Consider the following 25,858-nt stretch of genomic DNA (forward strand, 5'->3'; position numbering starts at 1 on the left):
GCATCTCAAATGTAAACAAACGCAGCCCACTCGCGAAACAATTGCAGCGATATCGGTAGTTTAGCGGTAATAACAGAAACACATCGGCCATATCGGAAGCAATGTCGGTAATACTGGAAACACGATCGGCCATCTTCGGAGATTTTTCGGTCGCGAGCGGAAACTCACGCAGCAAAACATGGCGTCGTTGGAAGAAGCGCCCGTCTCGGTGAGATTTGTTTTTAGTTTCTACTATTACATTTTCATACTTATCCATCTTTGACCACCCGTGTTGAATGCGTTTAGGTATGAGGTGTTGTCGGGGCAAAAGCTTATGTTTTTAGGAAAAGATAGTCACTCTAGGAGAGTGTCACAAGTCATGCCCCTGTAGTTTGTTTACATCTGAACATCGAAGTCGTGCCGATGATTACGAACGTGCGCCAGATATAACATCATTTTTTTGTAAAATGTGTTTAAATTTGTCAATTGCACTTCGTAGCAAGAAAAATTATGGCTCATAAACTTCTTCATGGCGCACATTCATGATGTTCGTAATCATCGGCACGACTTCGATGTTCAGATGTAAACAATCTCCAGGGGCATGACTTGTGACACTCTTCTGCAGTGACAATCTTTTCCTAAAAACATAAGCTATTGCCCCGACAACACCTCATACCTAAACGCATTCAACGCGGGTGGTCAAAGATGGATAAGTATGAAAATGTAATAGTAGGAACTAAAAACAAATCTCACCGAGACGGGTGCTTCTTCCAACGACGCCATGTTTTGCTGCGTGAGTTTCCGCTCGCGACCGAAAAATCTCCGAAGATGGCCGATCGTGTTTCCAGTATTACCGACATTGCTTCCGATAGGGCCGATGTGTTTCTGTTATTACCGCTAAACTACCGATATCGCTGCAATTGTTCCGCGAGTGGGCTGCGTTTGTTTACATTTGAGATGCAATTCCTTCAAATTTGCTGTAATTCCTTCAATTACTTAGGGGGGCCTGTGAAGGGTTTTTCCATTATCAACCATTGTCATAGATGTGGATCAGTGATTTTTCAGTTATGCACATTTTAGTTTTTTGCAGTAAGTATAGCCATTGTTCCTCTTTTGTAGTTGGAACTAAACAGATTCTACCTGCCTGAACCTATCTTTTGGTATTCTTTGTAGATGCTTTAAATGTTTCCATATAGGCCACCATGTGTTGAGCCTACTGGACGGAAGAAATTTTTCATTCAGTCTCTCTTTGGACTACGAGGAAAAGTTGAAGACCAACTATGGTAGATATGTAGTAATACATGCATATGTAGACTAAGAGAAAGGGACTTTGACTATCTTCTTTGAGAGGCATGTTTAGATGTTGGTGAATCAGATAAGGATAAAACTTTATGGATAAGCAACTTCTTTAATTAGGTGGAGCTTCTTGTATCGTTGTCATGTGTTGTTGCTTGACAACGATACAAGAAACTGTATTGAAACGTCATTCCACCTCATTAAAGAAGTTGCTCATCCATAAAATTTTGTCCTTATCGGAACTTTGATTGTTCACATGGAACATACCTGGAGTCTGGAGTTTATATAATTCACCCATTTTGTTACATGAAAATAGAAGTTTTACCCAGTCTTGTTCATACACCTCACCTATTTTTACATTGCTGAAATAATTGAGATAAAGGAAATCTCCTCCACAGATTTATGTTAAAATTATGTTGATTGATACTGTAATCAAAATGCAAAAATATTTCTGGTATGAGATTTTACACAAAAGATCAATGTATGTCACTAATTTTGGAAAGATCATGTTAGAAATAATGTTTGTAAATGTCTTTCAAAAGTACCTCGAAGAGGTCTGTTGCTGATTTTATACCTTTTTACACGATGAAAACTGTTGAAGTGTATTTTATGTATCTTGCTGATTTTGAATGTGTTCAGTTCATGTTTGTTTCAGCATTTTTGAACAGTGTGATACAAGAAGAAGCCTGAAAAGACACTTTTGCTGTCTATGCCAGTTTTGTATTACATTTACATTTATATCACCAGCTCACCAGCATAGATGTAGTAAAAAGTGACCAGAAAGTTTGTGATTGATCTGTATTTTCCCAAGGTTCAAAGTTAAACCTGATCTGTTGTTTTACTCCTGGTTGATACACCTCTCTCCAACAACAGAAGTATCAATTCCATCCTAATTTCTGATGTTGTCTGATTGCAGAATATAGATCTAAAACTATTATTTTTAGGGCTTTGTGTGTACCTACCTTTTAAGCCATGATTCGTTTGTAAAAGTACATGTCAACCAGACAAACAAGTGGAATCACATATGAAAGACACTATTTGTGTTTCATTTTTGTATCAACAATCACATACGAACAATAATTTTTTATATAGTTTCTTAAAAGAAGTCACCAAAGCTTTCTTATATGACATGAGCATTGAAAATTCCTCCCTCAAATAGAAAGTCTACATCACGTTGGCTCTTTTCTAAAGAGATGCTTGTCAGCTACCAGTAATCATAATAATGACAAACATGATCATCTGTTGTGGGACTATTGGAGAGGGAACTGAGTTGCAAACTATTAGAGGGTACATTTAGTTGTAAACTATTGGAGAGCTTCAATTCAGACTATTGGAGGGTTTCATTATTTGTGATGTGACCATTCATCAGCTAACATTCATTAGACATCATCTTAACATAAACTACTTTTCCTTCATTTCTTATACAATTGTGTGTATTTGCATATTGGATGGACATTAGTTTAGAACATATTTTCAATGTGTTTTAAGTAGGGTATAGTCTTCAAAGTCACGATTATTTTGTATGTGGGTCTCATTCCCAACTGTTTGGACCATATTCTGCTCTTAAAACAATGCATGGTTATAAAAATGTTTCCATGTTAATTAGATAATAGTGCTACAATTCTGGCACCACTGTGTACTTGGACCTATGGAATACTCCAAATTGCACTTTGTGATCTGTGGAATTTTGCCACACAATTCAGTTAATGGTGCATATTTCTCAATGTTTCGTTTGTCTTACGTACTATCATTAGTCATATGATGTCTGCAATGATCAAAATAATCAAATTTCTACTTAATTTACAGTTTTAGCATAGTTGTCTAGAATCTTGTTCATGTGTCATGTCACATAGTGGTATCAGATGAAGTTGGTACATATTTTTTTTTTTTTTTTCAAAAAATATCTAACATTATTATAAACTTGTTACACAGTATTGCATGCACCATAATGGTCAACTGAGATGTGTTTTATGTTTTTACGTCAGGCATATGTGCTGTGTGCCTACGACATTTGAAGTTCATGTGAGATGTCTCGTATTTTGTCATGCAAAGTATTTTTCATTCTGTGTGTTCTGTTGTATGTCTCTGCTGAGTTTGACATCAAGCCTGCTTTGTTGTCGTCTGCTAAGCAACAGGTCACATGGCCAAACAGTCAGTGAAGAAATATAACTCCGTCTACTTACAGATGCATACGTAAAATATCACCACATATTTTGCAGTATTGGTGACAGGTTTTGCGCAATAACTTTTTTTTTTTGTTCTCTACTATATATTTGTGCTGAGTGTGTACAGGTCTTTCCTCCCACATCTTATGCTACCACAAACTTTGATAAACTCAGTGATGTCATCGAGTCTGATCATGAGTAATTTTGTGGGTATGATTACACTTAATCTGAACAACAATCTGCAGACTGTTTGTTTGGGTTGGATTGTTTTTCTCTTCAGAAAACTTGAAAATTTATGGTATGGATCAAAGCACTACATTTTTTGTTTCAACCATACAGGATTACCATCTGTGTCTGTATGTCCGTCCATCCGTACAAAACATGGAATGTACTCTATCCACTTCTCCACAAAAAAGAACGCTCTGTGGAATTCAGTGAACTTTTACATGGGCTTTCATGGGACTCTAAACGTGTGCATCTCATCCCGTGTTCATCATATTTCTTAATTTTGTCACTTCTACAGATGTTTTACCTGAGTGAAACTTGAATCTATTTATCCCATACAAGAGGGGGTGTGCTTTATCCACCTCTCCTAAACAACTGCACAAAGCTCACCTCCTATGTTGTTTTTGTATTTTATAGTTTTTATATGTTTAGAGATTTGAACCGAGATAAATTTTGTGGAATTTCTAATTTTGATGAAGTAGGGGATTAAGTCTATCTACTTCTCAAAAACTGCTCAACAGAATTGATTAAGGTTATACATGTGTTTCATTAGGACTAGAAAGGTGTGCATCTCACAGTTGCATAAATGTTTATTGAACTTGTTTACTAGAAATTAATAACCAGAGCACACTCAATGTAGGGAACACTTCCTACAGCAACGGGGGCACCCATGTCCCAGGATACAATTTTGTCTTGTTTGTGTTTGAATAACTGGAACCCTGTCATTTTCATAGGGATGGCTTTTTTGTTTGAGGATGTAGGCAGAATTATTGTCTCCTTGTCATGACAGGATCAGCTGAATCGGAGTGTCTTATTACTCACTCATAAAGAGGCAGCTGTACTGAGCAACATCAGTTGTAGGCAGATAAGTTTTACATAGCTGCTATTTTCCACAAACTGGATCTCAAAACTGTACTGTCGACATATTTTATTCATATTACTGTTTTCACATTTGCCTGTGATCTGTTGCAGGATTTGTGAACAAATTATGGTGCTGTAAGCATTATGACACTGTCAAGGTTCAGAATATAATTAAAAACCTGACATGTCAACAGACCATCACAACATTCATTGTCATCTATATTGATAGTCATGAAATTGGTGTTGGTCATGACAGTAAAGCCCCAGGAAGAATGTAGTTTGAAATATCAGAGGCAAGGTAATCTTTTGTACTGCCAAACTAAACTGATTGTGTGGACAAATGGTAATTACAAAAAATGTCTGTTACATATAACCCATCTGCTAAATCACATGAAATCTTCCAGCCAGGACATGACACTATGGTCATTTTAAGTTACAGATTTTGTAGTCATACACCACTCTTTTACCATCTTTCTTCCCTCAGTAATGTTCAGATGAATTACATTACAAATAAATAAGTAAAAAAATAAGTAAATAAATAAATAAATAAATAAATAACAGCCAAATCTCTTATGCCCATAATCAGTAATGTCTGTCTCCATTCAGCTACATGCAACTGCATAACAGCTTTCAACCCAACTTTCCCACTGGTCACATGTCACAATAGATACATGTATATTTTTTTTAAAAGTGCCATCTATAGAACAAAGGAATATTTCAGTAATCCCGTTTCAAGACCAGTGTTGTGATACTGGAAGAGAATTGTATCCAAGTCCCACATTTGTTACATGTTGGAAGTATATGATGCCAGGGAAACATACTGTTTAGGGTAGGCTGGACACCAAGAAGACAAGTCTCACGTAGCTGTCATTGCCTATTGTGATGGATTTGCCTGCACAAATAACACACACTGCAAATTGGCATCACTGGTGAATCAAGAGTAGGATACTATTGCATGTCAGATGCTAACCTGTTAACCTGTAGCAGTCCTTCCACATGTTTTGTTTTGTTCACATGGCTGAACCCGAACCAAGCTTATGTCTTTGAGTGTCTTTCTTTATCTGGTTGTCTGTTTACATTTTCCATCCATGGTTGACCTTCACATCTCTGATACTACATGGCTTATGGTACAGAAAGTTTGGAATGATTATAGCAAGGGGCCTCTAGAATGTGTTCAGAGATTTCCTTTCTGGCTTTTCTCTTCAGGAGTCTGATGAACAATTGAGCCTATTGCTCAAGTTTCCAGATCTTGATGTTTTATTTTTGTAGAGACATCAGTTCTCACCCAAGCAGTTTCTTCAATATCTTACTCAGTGTAAGAAGAAATTTACCCACTTCCAGTGCTGCAAAGGAAATGATGAAAACTGCTGTGGCAATATAACACTTCATTCTTTTCACCACCAGCTTTGTGTTTTTACCAAGCCTTTGTTTTAGTATGTCATACTAGTCATTATCCTGAGCACAGTATACCATTTCATTTATCAGCTTTTGCAAAATGTCATGTTTCTATACTATTGTTATTATTCTTGTGACTCAGTTGTACCAGTCTTTGCCATTTCTCTCTCCAAACCACCCAGGCTGTATGACAGATATTTTCCCACCATTTCTTTCACATTTTGCAATTTTAACTTTTTTTACCTTGCAAAATATATTGCATTGTCATATCAGGAATATATCTGTAGGTATTTATCATCATGATAGAAAGATGTGTGGAATCCCAATTGCTTCCACTTTGATATAAAGAAACAAATCAAAGTTTATTTAACTGTTTTCCTTTAGGAGAGTTGGGTGAGCTACAGTTGTTTTGAAACCCAACAATCTCATTCCAGTCAGTCATGTGAAGCCTCACTGTGGGATGTTCTGATAACCTGTTCGTAGAACCTGATGGACCCTGAGCAAAATGTGTCAGCCCAGTCTATATGAAGGATGAGTTGTTCTATTTGTCATATGTGCAAGAAATAATACAAATATCATCTTAAATTGAGGAACTGATAGACTCATTCCATTTTAAATCAAATGTAAATGTTTTTTTCACACAAATGTGTAGAACATGGTTTCAGTAACGCTAAAATTCTGTTTATGTAAATATGGTACTGTAGTTAGATGTCATAAATGTTGCATGTTATTGTCTGGCTTTTATTTTTCCTAATGCATATATTTTTATGTGTGCATGTGAAGAAAACTAAGGACTTATTACCAGTGTATGAAATAAGGCCTCATCCGACCACCAGAGATGGGGTAGATTTCTGACAGTCTACATTTACAACCAGCAAGCCCAACTGTCTGGTGCAAATTTTAGATGCTCCAAACATCTGAATAAATTCTTGGTGTCTGGTCTGGTTAAATAGTTGAATATCTGCTATTTGTTTGGCTTATTTCATACACTGTTATTACATGGTGCAGTTTTGGTTTTCAAGATATTAGTTCGAACTGCAGTGTCTGTGGTAATGTTAATAGTGTGGATTAAAAGTCAATAAGATTGTTCTAAGACTCTTTCTTTTAGTATTTTGCTTATGGATCCTCTTACGATTTTGTATTGTTCTACAATTGTGAAATACTGGATATCTGCCCAAATAATTTAAACAACATAGTGTGTGACAGGAACAAGCATATATATGGTTGTGCAGACACTTGATGACATCATCGTGGAACTTGTTTGTGTAAAGTACATTGTGTACATTAATCCTATCTGGGATCTGGAGTTATAAAGATGCGTGACCCATATACCCAGCTGTCAGGGCACAAAATAAGGAATATATACATATAGTGCCAAGACTGCAGAAACAAAACACAAACAGTGAAAAGTTGTCACATTCAGTGTTGTCACTAAGTCTAAAAGTGTACAGTTATCATAAGGTTAGATATGGCTATAAAGTCTATTGAAATGCATCCCTGTGAATCTGTGTTCCTGTTCATTATTTATATTCATAAATTCCCGTAATGGAAACTGATAGAAAAATTTAACGTGCACATTTTGTATGTGATGTAAATAAGTATGACATATTTGTAGACAAAAATTGTTAGTTTAGTTTATTTTATGACGTTGATTGCACAATCAAAACTTTGAAACTGACAGCTGATAAAAGCATTGTATCTGTTAGCATGATATACATATGGCAGGTACAAGATACTGCTTCCTGTTAATTGGTATGTCGTGCAGTTTCAGTTTTCTTTAATCACAAGTGATAAATTCTGCATATTTTTGCAATGCATGGTGCACTTTGTAGACAAAGAGGACTTTACAAGTTGGTTTTCCAGGAGATGAATTTGCTGTTGAAATGTCAACTTTGCAAATAAACATTTGTAAAAGTCCATGTTTGTTATTTTCCAGAAAAGGATCCATGACATGTAATAAGGGATACTACTTCGGTTTTCCACCTAAATAAGGTCTTGCTTTGTGTAATGATGTGATACAGATGTCCTCTTTGCCATCAGTTGTTCATAATTTGTGAATAATTGTCATCTACTCATAACTGCACTGATCATGCACAGGCCTTGAAACCTAACATCTTTCCCAACATCAAACAAACACGGTCGGTAAACCAGAAATGGGCTTCACACATTGTACTCAATGGAGACTTGAACCCAGGCCTTCAGCATGATGAGTGAATGCTTTAACCACTGCGCTACCCATCAGCCACAGGAATGTTGAGCACTCGCATCTTGTAGTAAAAAATCTCAAAGTTGGAACAAGGTGAATTCCTTCAAGCAGTCATGAAGCACTGATCTAAACAAATGTGATTGTTTATATCTCATTATATTGCCATGACAAAAACATCATAGTCTCAATGATATTGTCATTAATTTTCCTGAAGGGGGTGGCCAAGATCACACCACCATTTTTGTTGCAAGAGTGAAAAGACTGGATGCTTGCATTTCAGTCCATATAGTTTTTAAGTATGAAAATGAAGGCTGTTGAGGCACTGGTCAAGTATTTCAAGCTTTACACAAACCTAGGCCACTTTGCACACCAATTCCAGAACCTATCTCAACAAGAAGACACAGTCATCAATATCATCCTGCAATGGTAACATATCGACCTGTGTGCAAAGTTTGTTGAAGAGACACTGAACTTTTTATATGATCTGGCCCCAAAAAGACAAATTTGCACCCCCTAGAAACATGTTACAGGTTATAAAATGGACCAACATCTTTTATGATTTTGACAAGATTATGCCCCTTTATCTGAACACTCCAGGGAAAGGCACATGACCTGCTCAGGAATTCAAAACAACAATCAGAATGTTTGACTTTGGCCATAGATACAAGGATGGCAATTTTCTGCAAATCTGCGGATTCAAATGCAAATCAATCCATAAAGGTTGCTTGAATTAACAAAGATTGCCTTTTCTCCATTCTCTAACATTATTTCTGCAAGTCTTTTAATCCCTCCAGATGCCTAGACCAGTTACCTACCAGTTTCAGCAAGTAATAACCTAGCAATATCATCTTCTATGTCAGTCCTAAACCAACCCTGTGTCTAAACTATTGCAATTATGTCAGTACACAGCAGTGTACTGTACAGTGTTTAAGATACAGTGAGGTAGTCAAGACTTTTTGCTGCTTTTAGCAATAGTCAGCTGTATGATGGCTGACACATCGGCCTCACCCAGTGTACAAATATGGCAGAGCTCCAGATAAGCTGCATATTTAAGTAAATTACGCAATAGAAAAGTTGAAACATGTGAGAAAAATAAATGCCAGCGTATGAAAAAACACTAAATATTTACATTTATGCTTTGTCAAAATAATAATGCATATTTACCCAAGACATCAAAATCACATTGCGAATCGTATCAGTTCAAGCCTACTGAACGTAAAATTTTTCCATCTCTACATATTCACGATTAAAAAGCTTATTAATCCTGATGTGCAACATATATAACATCCCAGTTGAGGCCTATCTATTAAAAGCGACCAATCAAGTAGTTGTTCTCCTTTAGTAAACTAATCGATAATGGTGAGCAAGCATAGCAAAAAGTTTCAACATGCTCAAAGTAAAATATATTTTTTACGCTTGCAACAGAAAAATACTTCATTAGAGGACTACTAGATGTATTAACAGGTAAGTGTTGTGTTTCACAATCCATCCTATTGCCGGTGATATTTTTAATGAACTTGTAACATTAGCCATTCAGGGTTTGAAAGTGAAACAACACAATGGGAAGTTTTTTAAAAACAACCCCCAGAAAACAAATAACTGTTAGTGAGAAAACATGACTGTTACATCATTTAATATCCATCTTTGGGGTCTTGCTTTACACCAAAACAGATGTAGACTAAGGCACATATTATTTCTCACAGCACAAGTGGATAATGCTGTATTGACTATCAACTATCATTTAGCATTGTTGGGAGGATTTTGTTTTATTTGATAATTGAATAAAAAAGGTTGCACCTGTTATTCTTATTTGAAATGAATACCCAGATTAAAAAACATGGTGGGTATTTAAAAGTATAGATAGCCACTTGAAAGTAGAAATACCCACTTAGTTTCAAATGTATGGGTATGATAGAGTGGTAAATAGATTATCTGGAGCTCTGTATGGGAAATCGATCCTGGGTCTTCAGCATTATGAGCAAATGCCTTAACCACTTGACTTCCCCATTGATCAATTTAAGAGACAATTCCAAAGATAAAAGCTATGTACAGAAATTTAATCCCATTTTTTTTTTAAGAGAATCAGTTCAAGATTTGGTTTTCTGTTTCTTCGACTTCTTTGGTTGCTTGATGCCAGATTTCAAAGTCTTTTGCTTCAGTGCTACACTCTTTGATTTTGATGGAGCCATACTAGATTTTTTTGAAGTTTTTGCTTGAGCTGATTTGAACTTTTTCTTAGCAGTAAGACTGTCAAGATCAAGATCTTCATCTTCTGCTACTCGCTTCTCTTGAATGATCTTGACATCCCCAAATCGAGAGACCTTGACCTTGGCCCCAAGAATAGTTGTAATTTCCTCTGAATCATTGTCTTCCACCTTTCTCTCCTGGCGTGGCAAAACAACATCACCATCATCTGAAAATAAAATGCCAATTTACAGTGTATACGTCACTACATTGAATATATTTACTTTTCGTCAGACAACAGTCAAGTATCCTGCTCACTTGTCCTTTTTCTATCATTTGCAAGATGATGACTGTTAAAGTTCCATTTTTGTATATTTGGGATTACATTTTCTCAGCAAAGTACAGAGAAAATGTAATCCCAAATATAACATGTTGCATCTGACCAGTTTCTAAAAAGCATTGTGTATTCATGGCATTGGAGCCATGGCAATATACACTTGTCAGAGGGGCATACAAAGCATGCCAATCATAAATATTGTGTATTCATGACAGAAGTTATTTTATCTGTACTTTTTAAGACATCAAGCTAGTGACATGGTACAGTGTGATAAAAAAATAACAAACCTGATACAAGAATGAAAGACAGGATAAGGACAATCATGGTTGCTAGTTGATCACCGGACACAGAAACATTTAACACACATACTAGAGCATATTGATGAATGATGACTTTAACAAACATGTAAAAATAATAAACATTACCTGTGCTGAAAAACAGGGGAATTGACATTGAACCTTCAGTCTTGATGTAAATGTTCTTAATGTTGACAGGTCCTCCTGGAATACCTGTAGCAATCTGATTGGCTGCTGCAATAACATTGTCTACTACATGTTCTGCCTTCATCTCAGAATGAGCAACTGTGCACATGCTGTAAGATAAGATAGTAATTGTAAATCACAGTCTTAAAAATGATTGTCAGGGTAGGTATTACTTTTCAAAACTGGTAGATGATAAAAACAATCGTAACAGGAATTAATATTGTATGTTATGAATTTAGTGTGAGTGAGTGGGTTTAGTTTTATGCCGCACTCAGCAATATTCCAGCTATATGGCGGCGCTCTGTAAATAATGGAGTCTGGACCAGACAATCCAGTGATCAAAAACAAGAGCACTGATCTGCGCAATTGGGAACCATTGACATTTGTCAACCGAGTCAGTGAGCCTGACCACCCGATCCCGTTAGTCGCCTCTTACGACAAGCACAGTCACCTTTTATAGCAAGCATAGGTTGCTGAAGGCCTATTCTACCCCGGGACCTTATTTCCACGATGAATTTCAGAGAGGGTAAAAAGGGAGCTTGACCTTGGTTAGGAAGTTACGATTGTCATTGCACTATAGCTCATAATGGTGATATATGTAATCAACAATACTGACAGAAACATCAAAACATCTGCAGAAATACTTCTTATTAAAAACTTACACTAAATACACAGAAATAACAAAAAAAAAATAACACGCTATGATGATACATGCCAAATGTATTAGCGGGAGAAAATGTTTACAAAGCCAAACAGGCCTTCTGAGAGAAATTAAGAACATGGTTTGAAGAGAAATGGGCATAAAAAGCAATGTAATATCTTGAACAAATTTGGTTGTCATCATCAGCTGATCATTGTGTGTTGTTTCATCTCACTATAGAACCAGCTACAGCAGACTAATTCCAGCCAAGGTTCTCATCAATTCTCAACAAGTCCTGGCAAATTATAAGAAGAGGACAAAAAATATTTTTATCACATGTCACACATTGTGAAAATGTATGAGTGAACAGCAGAAAAAACCCTGATAAATACTGGTGCATTACAATTAGGGGCAACTACTGAGGGGGAGACTACTGTGATGCAACATACTACTGCAACAGTGATAGCCTATTGTCCCCAACTCTTGCTATACTTTTGCAATTGTTTTTTTTCTCCTTGAATTGTCTTATTTCACGTCATTTTCCTAACGAATGTATAGTTAATAAGAAATAAAAACAAGCTGAAGTAGTTTCTGTCTCTTCTAAAACTGACAAGCAGTGATCGAAATAATGGCCTGCCTGACTGCCCGTGGCCTGTAAGTTTTGAGTCGGGCTGCCTGGAAATTTTCTCCACCAGCCCGATTGTCTGGCTGAAATTTTTAAGGTTGACCTACTTTCAGTTTGCTCTGAGGATGATCATTCCATTTTAATTGTCATGTCATATTTTGATTTAAGAAAGATGAATGAAACCTACGAGCATATTCCATAATTACACATGAACACCTCTTCAGCCAGTGAAGATAGCAGAACTGACTGGCTTAGTAAGCTACGCTATGATTGGACATCTGTAGAAACATGGTTCAATAAGAACCAATCAAAGAGAGGGTTACTTATAGGTGGGCAGGCAGGCAACTTTCAAGATGGGCAGGCAACATTTATGGGCCACCCGCCCGGCTATCAGGTTGAGACACACTGTTCCTTAAACTGTTACACTCACCTGCACGGCCCTCGTCCACTGATGTAGCAGTGAGAATTGTCCAGGGCTTGCAGCAGCTCCTTCTTCAGATCACTGGCACTCATGTTCACACCAATCGGCAGCCTGGAATAGAGGGTCAAACAACTAGTCAGCTTCAGTCAACAATGTTATCTTCACATGTTGGACAGCCACCATGTTTGGAACAAGCAGTCGGATACTAACAGAGAAAAGAACACCCTGTGAAGCGTTTGAAATAATCAAGTTGTTATTCACAACTGGTATCTTTCCCCTTGAGGTTTCCCTTTATAAAGGCCCAGGAATCATGCATGATCCCTCATGTTACAATAACTAGAGTTTCACTTCCTGGTATTTCAGCGCTTTGCATATATGTTTGTAAACACCACTCATAACAAATGAAAATGCCATTGGGTTCGCATACTGATTTTGTAGAAACAGGGTGAAACTGTGTACAATGCAGTCTATTATGTTTTTATTGGTTTGCCTTTAACAAAATGGACTTGCTTATTTCATTCAGGGCCTGTAGATGTTAAAGCCTGCACGCTGCAGCAGGCACTGATGGCCAACTGATCAGAAACACTGACCCTGTGTAGTATGGCTTGGCTGGCATTTCATTTCAGAAAAGTTCCATAACTATTGCTTTCAATAACCTAGTAAAACATTTGTGTTGATAAAAGTATCAGTCAGTGAGTAAGCTCGGTTTTACTACATTGCACATCCAATCAAACATATCCAGATGGGGCTTCACTAGTACAAAGTATGCTGGACTTTTGCCAGAGATACCACTATGCCTATTCTGTCAAAGAGTGACTGACAACCAGAGCCATTTTCTAGCCAAGCTGCTAATTAACTCTCTGTTTATCTTGCACATGGAATAAACCTCAGTCCTATACCAGAAGAGAGATGAATTAATGTGCTTTCATGACAATGTTTACAAGGGCATGTGTCGGATAGGTAGACACTGGATTACTCATTAAGAAACAGGACACTATTCAGGAACAGGACAAGATCATCAGAGTTTAACTCCAAATGTTTACTAACCACAGCACATACAAAATGCCTTGTTATGGGGAATTTGGGAAATGTGCACTAGCCCTGGGCTTGTGGGCTAGTGGGCTAGTGTTTAGCTCTAAACCTAAGAATCAATGTGACAGCGAATCAGTGCAATTTGATTTATAACTGCTTTCAAAAGGTTTAGACACAACCAACTGAAAAATAGGATGTCCTGCCAAATGCAACCATTTTCCACCCACAATCTTCAATTAATTTGGCACACAGAAAAAACTTGCAAAAGAAAGAGAGAAGAAATGATAAATATTCATTCATGACACATTTGCACGTTACCACAAAAGTGTTACCTCTGAGCCTGCTAACTGACTTCACAAAGACTGTATCCCAGAACATAAGAAGTGCTCGCGAGAATGAGGCATTATCATAAAGAAGCATTTGGTTTGGAGGAGAGCCTGTTGAAGAGTGACTGAAAACTGAGCTGCTAACTCTCAATTAATCTTGCACATAGAATAAATCTCAGTCCTACAATAAAACAATGAGATGAATGAATGTGCATTTTAAATACTGAATACATTAATATTCTAAAGGAACACCTACATCTGAAAGGAACTTAAGACAAATGAAACAAATCTGTATCAAGACAATCTTAAATTACGTTTAATTTCCCTGTTTATACATGTGAATAAAGACTAGGTAAGAAGCAATTCTCTGTCCCATAACTGTTAGTATATGAAAATACCACTAACAAAGGCAAACAATCCAGGAGGGACTAATAACTTCACTTGCAGACTGTCTTGTATCACACCCTGCATTGCAATAGTAGGAATAAGGCTCAGATATTATAATCATATGATGCAGTATGGTTCAACAGTCATTATAACACATGATTAAATCTGATAACACAGGCTGACACTCGTGATGCATGAAGTTTTGTGTGAGAGTGACTGACAACTGCAGCCATTTTCTGACTGAGCTGCTAATTAACTCCCATTTTGTCTTGCACATGGAATAAACCTGTCCCCAATGCTGGAAAAAGGTGAATTAATGTGCATCTGAAAAACACTCACTCTCAACACAGCCAAAAAGGGATTTATAATATACCATGTCAGTAACTCTGTCGAAAGGAATTCTTGGAGAAGTTGCAGCATACTGAACTTGTAAATATTTGACTGAAAGAAACCTTCCTTTTGAACAATGATGAAAATATTCATTTAATGAATTGTAAGTTCCATCCCATACAAGATACTGCATATGTTTCAGTATAAAAGACCAAAATAGAAGGTTTTCATCCAATTGCACACTTATCACCATGGATAGTAAAGTTGGGAATTGGTTGACATTTCACATTGATTATTCGGTCATTGCCAACGAACATCATCGAAAGAAATTGGTTTAGCATCATTTTTCAGATTTTCCTATTCAGGTTGTTATTGAAGACAAGTGTAAGAAAAAAAAAATCTCTGTTATTGTTTTTTGTTTTAATTAGAAACTGTACAAATTGCATTTGCAAAAATCACATCCAGTGTAAAATGATACATCTTGCTACTTTCAAGTGATGACTGTCATATGAAATTCAGAATATAAAGTTCCGGTGTCTTCAAGAAATAGTTAGTCACGCCTTTTCATCAAGAAAACTGAAACATGTTTTCAGGCCCCGACAACTTCTAAGATATGCTCCTTTATCAAGCATTTCAAACACTAAAACAACAGTTTAAAATCGCATGTGTCCTATAAGAAAGTGTGATTGATTGCTTCGTCGCTGCACCCAATAATTGATTATTTCAATTAACTGGAACACCACTAATGGATAGTAATGTAAAAAAATGTCACACAGGAACTATACTTCAAATGGTGTTCAACAGTGTAACCTTCAAACGACTGCCACACAATCAGGTTACCTATCCAAGAGATATAAATATTTAGTTTGCACTGTGGTTACATGATCCAGTTATCAGTCTATACAAGACAAGCACAAACATCCTCACAGCATGCACTTTGAAACATTGTCTAGTGTATATAACTAATGGCAATTAATTTCTAATGAAGGTGATGAACAGACCTTAGAGAAGAACAAATTTGGCACGACACATTGATGATTAACTATGTCTATCCTTTGTCTGAGAGTGACTGACAACTGCAATCATTTTCTGACTGAGCTGCTAATTAACTCCCAGTTTATCTTGCACATGGAATAAACCTCTCCCCAATGCTGAAGATAGATGAATTAATGTGCATCAGAAACTATGCTATTTGTGATTACTATAAACATTCATGAATACAGAGCATGACAAAACAATATCACTGGCCATCAATGATAGCAGTCATCCTCCAGTAAAGATATTTGTTGTAGAGTTAAGCATACACTATACAGCCATAGTAACTCCAAAGCATAGGATCTGACACTTAAGTGTTGCACTGCTCACTTCATTTGTGACATGTGGACCCATTTGGGTCAGCTACCTCTCATCCCTTACATTTGTCCCCATTACAGAGGGCTTCGAGTTCTTACCTCTTCCTCCCATAGAAGGCCTTGCCAAGATAGTCTGGTAATAGCCGAATGATGCATTTGTCTGCTAAATAGACATCAAACCGGTCAGAGAGTATCCTCTTTGCTTCATATGGTTTGTAGTCTGTTTTCAAACACTTCAATGGAATAACCTGTACAGAAGAACATGCTGTTAAATATGTTGAAGTCAACTGCATGAATAGAGTACCATCTGCAGTGAGATTTAATGTTAATTTTAACATTGCACAACATAAGTAATATTGGCAAATATTCATGTAACTATGCCAACATAAACTATACTGAGATCTGAGAATAGTTTACACTGCTTATAGCAGTGTTCCAGCAAGGCAGCAACATCATGCATCCAACATGGGCAAAAACAATAACATTAAAGCTATCCATACATAACAGGCACAAGCTCTGATTAGTTCTATTGTACGAAATATGAGTGACAGAACTATTGTGAAAATGGACTTGTGAATAGGATTCCATACAATAAGGTAGACAAACACTAACAAAAGCAATGTAATAAAGCAATGTGTGATTCCAAGCTATCCCTCCCATCGCCCTTGTAACTACAGAAACCTGGAAATCCAAAACGTGTCAAATACCTCTGTAACAAAGCTGATGTCATGTTTGTCAAGCAGTTCCTTGTAATGGTGGATAGAAGGATCAAAGTCTCGCTTCTTCTTGTTCAAGTCTTTCACAAACAAACATACATCCACAGTATCTCTCTTTAAGGAGTGTGGCAAATTCCTACAATGTAAACACAAACACATATTATTATCTAGACTGCCTTATGTAAAATATTTTAAAAAGTGGGGTGATAACGTAAAACTCACAGGTAAACTGAGTGAGACCATTACTATTGGTGTTTTACAGTTACCTGACAGTGATTCACTTTGCTCTCAATGACCATGACTCAAAATGACTTGTCACAACTTAAAACACTGAGTCAGTTTGATCAAAGTGAGTCACTAGAGTTTGCTTTGAACTTTTGGAAAAAACCCGAAACAGTTTGAAGTTTTACATGTATCATGAAGATGTATTTCGAGCTAACTCATACAGTGAAATAAACTAGTCAGTAGTTTGAACACAAGATTATAACTGAAAATTCATTCGTTACTCTTTCCCACTGCAACAATCAATTGCAAAATTTCATAATCAATTGTCTGTAATTATTCTTACAAAAACCATAAACAGTAATGAATAGTGAATGCCCAAGTCAGACGATAAGACAACTGGCAGATATTGATAATCATAACTTCTATCTGAATTATTCACAGAAATCACAATCATATTGTGTCTACTCACAGTGGTGTCAGTGAGTTTTGTTTTAGTTTCTACTGTTTCCATTTTTATAATTATCCATCTTTGACCACCAGTGTTGAATGCGTTTAGGTTTGAGGTGTTGTCGCAGCTATAGATTATTATTTTAGGAAAAGGTCGACACTGCAAAAGAGCGTCATAAGTCATGCCCCCGGATACTTCCAATGTTCAGACGTAAACAACCTCCGGGGGCATGACTTATGACGCTCTTCTGTAGTGACGATCCTTTCCTTAAAAAATATTCTATAGCTGCAACAACACCTCATACCTAACCGCATTCAACACAGGTGGTCAAAGATGGATAATTATAAAAATGAAAACAGTAGAAATTAAAAACAAAACTCACTGAGACAGGTGCTCCTTCCAGTAACGCCATGTTTTGATGTATGAGTTTAAGGACGCAACCGACAAATTATGGAACGAAGCCAGGAAATCTCCAAAGATGCCCAAGCGTGTTTCAAGTATTACCGACATTGTTTCCAACAGGGTCTTTGTGTTTATGTTATTACTGTTAAACTACCGATATCGCTGCAATTGTTTCACGAGGGGATGCGTCTGTTTACATTTGAGATGCAATTCCTCCAAATTTGCCATAACTCCTTCAGTTACTTAGGGGGTCTGTATTTACTCCAGACAGCAGAAATGCCAAAAAAGGAACCTTTGTAGAGTGGTGTTATCACTAATTATACCTGTTATAAATTCATTAACGGACCATCAAGTGAAAAATGACACATAACATGTAGGTTTATACCACCAATGTTACAGCAAGGGACAAGTAATCGCTGTAATCCTGAAAACACTTATGAGCTGAAATTGTTTTGAGAATACCAAAGGAACTTTGTTGTTGCATAAAGAAATACATATAACAATAAGCATTTACTGTGCACTCAGGTAAGTAGGTATTATCAGTTTTTTCAGATGTTTCTACCAAGGTTAAAGTTGTTGTTATCAGTTTACAGATTCAAATATATCAAATGTATGTTTTTATTATCATAGATAATAGACCAGGGGCATTGCTACCTAAACTTACAGATAATTTTTGCTATGAAAGGTGAACCAGCTCTCAATACTATCAAACCATAAAGCTTGGCAATCTACCGGACTTATATGAAACGAATGGGTTGCTATGTGCCTGAAGACATATTTCGTACATGGCATGGTTAAATATTGTGGTAAAAAACACAGGGATATGATCAATACCATCACTTTACCATCCAGGTAGTAGGAAAAAACTACACTGCTAGGCTACTTTACTACAATCAGACAAGGAATACCTGGGATGCCTTCAAATAATGGCCTGTGATGGACAACTACCCTTCTCATTGTATAGGGTGAAGAAATTCTGCTAACATGGATAGTAGATCAGTCCCTGTGTCCATTACGGTCTAGGGAGCGGGTACTGACCAACTTGCAGCTTGGTTTTGTGATTAGACTGCTGGCGAGAAACATTAATCGCTCTGCATCAGTACCCCTTTAATCCTTGCATATAATGCAATGCCTAGCTAAAGTAAATTTTGAACTTGAAACGTAAATAATCTTGTCTAATTACAATTTTTATATCTTCACTGACAAAGTCATTTTCTGTTTTTACTTGAGCAAATTTCTTGTTGTGCATCCAGGTACACATGCAAATTAAAATATTTGCATCATTTGATAAAATATTGCTTAATTTACGCATGAATCCCTGTTACCATGGTTACCACTATATTCCAACAAATTTGAGGAAGATTCTTTGCCACAGTAGTTAAATCCTTCAGAAACAGTTATATTGGGTGAGACACTAATGTTCTAAGGTATGGATTTAAACCCACGAGAAGAGATCCTACACTTACAAATGTAGTGTTTTGTTCTTGACATTTGGGACTTTCTTGAAAGTAAACTGCAAATGTATTTTCTCTGCTTCATCAATAAACATTGACTTCTTATTCTTCTTGAGTAAACTAAACAGTGCAGCCACTGCTTTCCGCACCTGAAAAACAAAGCACACACACATTACATAATGATAATAAATGAAAGTAATGAACAATGCTAAATATTCAGGTAGTTGAAACTAAAACTCTGCATTGCAAGTACGTGTTTACTTATCTGTGCATTAAGATTTAACGTGAAAATGAAGGCCATGTTCAAGTCTTATGTTAGGAGAGCAGACCAATAAAACAGCTCAGTTGCCAGGTAAACCAATACATATTACAGTAGTGCTGTTACACCATAATATGATTCTCAATAAATGTCAATGTCTTCCAAGGTTGTCCAGTGTAACTCTGGTTAAGTTCGGATGGTACTTTTGGAGGAACTATAACTAGAGTGCATGATAACTAATGCTACTATCAGCTTGTAGTTAAGTAGCTACGTGGGGAATCGGGGGAATCGAACCCAGGTTCTTATGTGTTTATGAGAAATTATTCTAATTTCTACTTCTTGGGTAGTTTTCACTTCTTTCTGGTACTCATTTTGTGAACGTTCGGCTACAACTTTTTTAAATTTTGGCAAGTGGCTGTCATTTGGGTTGATTCTCTGTTTGGGAGTAGTGCACTTTACCGGGCGCGCTTTTTCCGATTTTTTTCGCTGTGGGCTGGCGGGGCTCGAACGCTCTCAGCAGGGGTCGTGGGATTCTAATTAGACTAATTAGCGGACACGCTACCTCGGGACCACCGGTGCGATCACAGTTAGTTAGTGCTCATTTAACGGGTCATTACCCCACTAGCTCTGCGCATGCGCAGAGCTAGGCCCCGCCTACCCATTCATCAAAGCGAGAAGCCACACCTAGGCATTGTTTTCAAGATGTTGTGCAGCCAATCCAGCGAAGCTATGATATACGATGACGTTTATCGTTTGACTTTCGTTTCGTGGATGGATATATGGATATGATCGCATCTAAGGTTTGCCAACCCTAACCTTTACTCACTAACCCTAAGGATCTAGAAGGGGGGGTCCCTAACCCTAAAGATCTAGAAGGGGGGTCCCTAACCCTAAGGATCTAGAAGGGGGGATCCCTAACCCTAAGGATCTAGAAGGGGGGTGTCCCTAACCCTAAGGATCTAGAAGGGGTGGTCCCTAACCCTAAGGATCTAGAAGCGGGGGTCCCTAACCCTAAGGATCTAGAAGTGGGGTCCCTAACCCTAAGGATCTAGAAGGGGGGTCCCTAACCCTAAGGATACATCAGCGCGGTAAAGTGAGACAGTTCAGTAGCTCTACAGCGCGCTCATTAGCGAGCGCTCAGCAGTCCCGGGTCGCGCGCCCGGTAAACTGCACTCTAGCCCTCTGTTTAAAATGACATTTATGGAGTTTTAGGGCAGGTATGATCAAACTGTTACTCGCTGAAAGTGGTGTGCATTCGAAACCTTTCTTTCCAAATGACAATATATTGACATCCATTATTTCAGCAGATTTTGAACTGGTCGAAATTCGTATATGGTCCATATGATTCGACCAGATATTCTATCCACATACCCTAGACTTCTCACGAGCTACTGTCCCTATGCAGATTGTAACAGGCGATCAAACATATTACCAAGTTAGAGTCCCTACCTTAGCTTTCTTTAAGTCCATTTTCCCCCACGTGGGTCCTGCATTCAGGAGCTCAGCACTGAATGTATTAAGGTGAAGGTCGAATGCCCGACTTATTTATAAAATATGATATGAAACTTTATATGAGGTATTCTTGAAACTTATCTCCCTGCCTTTTATTCACCAATCAATATAGATTTAATGAATAAACATATCCTAAACAATGTTTTCTGCGGAGCTGAGACGTTTTAAAATGGAGGACTGGCCATCGACTGTGTGTGAAAACGTGCGGCCACGTCGGCATACAACGTTGTAATACTGTCATGGTTATCAACAGTATCGATGAGTCTGCCAGTTGATGACTACGAAGAAGATATGATTTCTTCAGGTTACCCGTCCACTGTGCACGAGTGGATGAAAGCTATTCGAAGACCCACACCTTACAGGGTGGGCAATGCTCGATTGCACCTGAAAACACGAACTGTCATATATGCTGCGCTTTTTTCAACAGCTATTTTTGTGTTGTTTATAGTGTTTATTCCCCGACCTGCTCCTGTGGCTGCGAAATGTGACGAGGTTTATTCAGATAAATTTTATTTTTCAAAATATCCATTGACAGCAGCAACAAGGACAGAACATGGAATGACATATTCTATTGGTCTTATAACAGATCTTGATACAGACTCCAAAAGTAAAGATAAGAAAGACACATGGTTCAGTTATTTCAGAACTGGCAACTTTACCATAAGCCATGATAACCGACATGTCAGTGTGAAACTAAACCAACCTGTGGTCATAACTTCTACATTGTCTCAAGGCGGACGTGGTATGGAGTTATCAGAATTAGTGACATTCAATCAGAAGTTGTATTCTGTTGATGACAGAACTGGAGTCATCTATGATGTGACCGACAGACATGAAGTTGTGCCTTGGGTTGTACTTTCAGATGGAAATGGAAAACATAATAAAGGTGCTCTGAACGTTTTACTTTATCTCTTACACATTATCCAGAACATTGAGACTTGGCTTTCAAATTCTATAACAAGTTCCAAGCACTATTGTATATGAGAGTCTAATAGCAGGGATCATGATATCAGGCTTGGTTGATTATGTCCTTGTCAGCCCAACAGCATGTCATATAATATCTTTCACTGGATTGTCTGTCAGAGACTTGATTATATACAGGGTACCAAGGTACACTATCACCTTATTATCTGGCCAGTTTTGACATGTTTTAGTTTAACTCAATTTAAGGTGTTACTCTTTGTGTATCAGACAGCAAAATAAGGATGTAGCAGAGATATCTGGTGATGAAAGTGAACCTAAATAGTCATCAAAAAGGCAACTACATGATATATGCACTAGGATGTTACATCAGTTTAGCCTGTAAGTTAATTTTGAACTCTCTTTTGATAAATGTATTGTCACCATGACAGTGTCACCATGCTCACATGATTATAATCAAAATCCTACCCTCATTTAGAGACAGAGCTCCAGATAAGATTTAGCTCATGTGGGTACTGTACCCACTGTATTTCACTTAAGTATGTCATTGAGTAAGTTAACTAAGCCAGTATGTATTGCCTCATGTCATAACAAACCAAAACCAACTAAAATATAATGAAAATGATTTCATAAAAAATCACTTATCCTGAACTGACAGTACAACTTGATACCAACAGATGTCTTTTTTTTAATCATGCAAGCAATTTTTATAAGTATATTCCGTATGCATATTTTAAAAACCTTTTACATACCTTAACATTTTACATGCTTAATTGGTATGGACAATTATTTTTTTATGCACAATTAAATATTTTTTATGCATAATTTACCCATATACACAGCATATCTGGTCTTCTAAGAGAATCCTATGTCTTTCTTCCTGATATACAAAATAGTAATTCAAAGCTGTGTCACGAATCACTAAAACACAATGAGCAAGCTGTTATTTGCCAGTGGATAATATTTCTGTTGGTGAAGTCGAATATTTGACCTCAGTCCAGACATTGAGCTCACACAGTGAGTATGTGTAAAATAAGTAGAATAAGTGAGCATGAAATGTTTTGTGCAAGTGGAACTAAAAGTATTTGTCAAACTGTTGGCTGAATTTGGCTGATTATGTGCTTGGTATTTTAACAGGCTTCAAGTGTGAATGGGCTGCTGTAAAGAATAAGAGGCTGTATGTAGGTGGCCTGGGAAAAGAATGGACCACCACTACTGGAGAAGTCAAGAGCCTAGATCCACAGTGGGTCAAGTCTGTTGGTGTTCTGGGAGACGTACAGCATCATGACTGGCATGAAAAATACAATGCTCTCAGAGCTGCTACTGGAACGCTCTTACCAGGTACACATTGCAACACCAGAACACATTTATGTGCAACAAACATCTAGATGATATAAGAACCCATATAAATTGAAAAAGTTCATTATGGTATCTTGATAAATGTTGATGAATGGATGTACAGTTCATCTTCTCAAGTCAAGGGAGTTAACCACTGTTAACTGACTATGAAAACACAATGCTGTTTAGAAAGTCATCATGTGCAACAAATATCTATTTGGGATTACACTTTCTTAATGTACAGTCTTTATTGGGCTTGAATCCCAGATGGGATTCAACCCAACAGAAGTACCAGAGGGTGTAGCCTTGCCAAGCTAGGCTATTATTTCTTGGTGCAGCCGATGGTTGTTATGAAGAGTATCCCTTATACAATGTATATTCCTCCTGTAAACTAGTGAGATTCCAGTATTAACTAAGAAAGAATCAATAGTTTTAATGTGCAGCACTGTTCTGCAAAATGTACTACCAGGTCATAGTATAACTGTAACATTGACAGAATTAGTTAGGCTATTGGGCTCATGTTATTGCTAATTTTCATTTATGAAATATCACCTGATATATTACTATGAATGCCTGTTTAGAGGATAATTAGTTCAGAGTTAATAATTTAGAGGTCTGAGCCTATTACGAGGGATGTGAGGGTACTCATTTCAGGCTGATCATTATTGTGATGATTTGTGTGTGGCATTATTCTCTTACTTGTTAACCAGGTAATGTCAGCAGCATCTCCTACTTAGTGTGATACTCCCTTGATAAGCATTTGTGTACTGGTATGAAATTGTTAAAAGTTTGATATTTCTTTAAATGGTATGAGTGAAGTACTATTCAAAGTACTTTCAAATGTCATAATTTATTGTTTTAGGGTACATGATCCATGAATCAGGAGTTTGGAGTGACATCCACAACCGCTGGTTTTTCCTGCCCCGCAGAGCGAGTAAGGAAAAATATGATGAAGTGTCTGATGAGAGACGAGCCACTAACATGCTGATCTCAGCTGATGAAAGCTTTCAGGAAATTAAAGTGACACGGATTGGACAAGAGAGTCCAACACATGGTTTTTCATCTTTCAAATTTGTTCCTGGTACTGATGACTTGGTTATTGTAGCTCTGAAATCTGAAGAAGATAGAGGAAAAGTAGCATCATATATTTTAGTATTTAATATCTATGGTAAGATCTTACTACCAGAACAGATTATTGGTAATGTAAAATATGAAGGCATCGAGTTCATTTAATCATGTTAAAACATTCCACATATTGTATTGTTGCCAAGCTGTGATAGACTTTGTATTATAGTGTACAGTTGTTGTGTATGGAAGAGGTTGAAACAGGTGAACAGGTGAATGGCTGTAATTTATGTACTGAAATTTTATTTGTCATTTAGTTCCGGCACCATAATTCTTTCAAACATTTGATTCATTTATGTTGTCTTTGGCATACATATGTATATATAAGGTGCAATGTTGGTAATGTTTGCAATGAATCAATGTCTTTGTGGCCTTCAGTAACTGTACTCTCTACTTTGTCATGTGATCATTGTTTTGGTTAAGGTGGCCATTTCCACCTCTCTACACCAACATAGGCTGTTTACAGAAACCTGGGCATGGCTTCCTCTCAACACCAGGAAAAGGGCAACACATGATTACTTTGTGATGATCTCACTGAACAAGTAGTAGTGGATGGAGTTACTCATCCGTAGGAGCTAGATAAAGGGAGATCACTCACACTGGTTACTTGCAACACACATAAAGGTTGCCATCAATTGTACACAAATTCCTGTGTTTATATAACAGTGACATCGGTTTAATAGTTATTAATACAGTATGGTTCAAAATTATTGAGAATAGCTAAAGCATTTCATATTATTAAACGAGAACAAATCAGATAAAATTGAATGTATTGTGAAAGTGAACTGACCTTTTCATGTTGTGTAGGTAACAATTTAATATTTTATCAAGTCTCCTTGAGCTTCACGGCACAGTCTAAGACGGGTAGGCATACTTCCTATCAGAGAGGTTAGTGTCTCGTGAGTTATGCTGTCCCAGTATCGGACCACTTCTCTCTTCATGTCTTCAATTTTTGTCAACCCCTTTTGATTCACACATTCCTTCATCATCCCCCAAATGTTCTCAATGGGATTTAAGTCAGGACTATATGCAGGAAATGGTACTTCAGTCACATTTTTCTCCTGAAACCACTGCTTGGCATGTTTTGCGGTGTGTTTAGGATCATTATCTTGCTGCAAAATCCAGTCATTTCCATAAAACACATGTGCACTTGGAAGGAGAAAATTATGTAATATGTTAGTGTAGCGTTGACTTGTCAGATTTCCCTCAAACACA

At 37.2% G+C, this 25,858-nt stretch overlaps 2 protein-coding genes across 2 annotated transcripts; one reads left to right on the forward strand and one right to left on the reverse strand.

The window, feature by feature from the left end:
* Positions 1-7,660: 7,660 nt before the first annotated feature.
* Positions 7,661-21,259, reverse strand: LOC137284239 (ribosomal L1 domain-containing protein 1-like). Its single transcript, XM_067815972.1, has 7 exons — positions 21,197-21,259; positions 19,501-19,637; positions 16,951-17,095; positions 16,343-16,491; positions 12,826-12,927; positions 11,074-11,240; positions 7,661-10,540 (listed from the first exon to the last, which is right to left on the reverse strand). Exons 1-7 carry the CDS (start codon positions 21,215-21,217, stop codon positions 10,215-10,217), a joined length of 1,047 nt encoding a protein of 348 aa, XP_067672073.1. The 5' UTR covers positions 21,218-21,259; the 3' UTR covers positions 7,661-10,214.
* Positions 21,260-21,420: 161 nt separating this feature from the next.
* Positions 21,421-25,396, forward strand: LOC137284078 (soluble calcium-activated nucleotidase 1-like). The gene is made up of 3 exons (XM_067815750.1): positions 21,421-22,145; positions 23,318-23,521; positions 24,381-25,396. The coding sequence occupies exons 1-3, from the start codon at positions 21,518-21,520 to the stop codon at positions 24,749-24,751; spliced, it is 1,203 nt and encodes a 400-aa protein (XP_067671851.1). The 5' UTR covers positions 21,421-21,517; the 3' UTR covers positions 24,752-25,396.
* Positions 25,397-25,858: the final 462 nt, after the last annotated feature.

This window comes from Haliotis asinina, chromosome 5 (genome assembly GCF_037392515.1).
Source record: "Haliotis asinina isolate JCU_RB_2024 chromosome 5, JCU_Hal_asi_v2, whole genome shotgun sequence".
NCBI classification, from domain to species: domain Eukaryota; kingdom Metazoa; phylum Mollusca; class Gastropoda; order Lepetellida; family Haliotidae; genus Haliotis; species Haliotis asinina.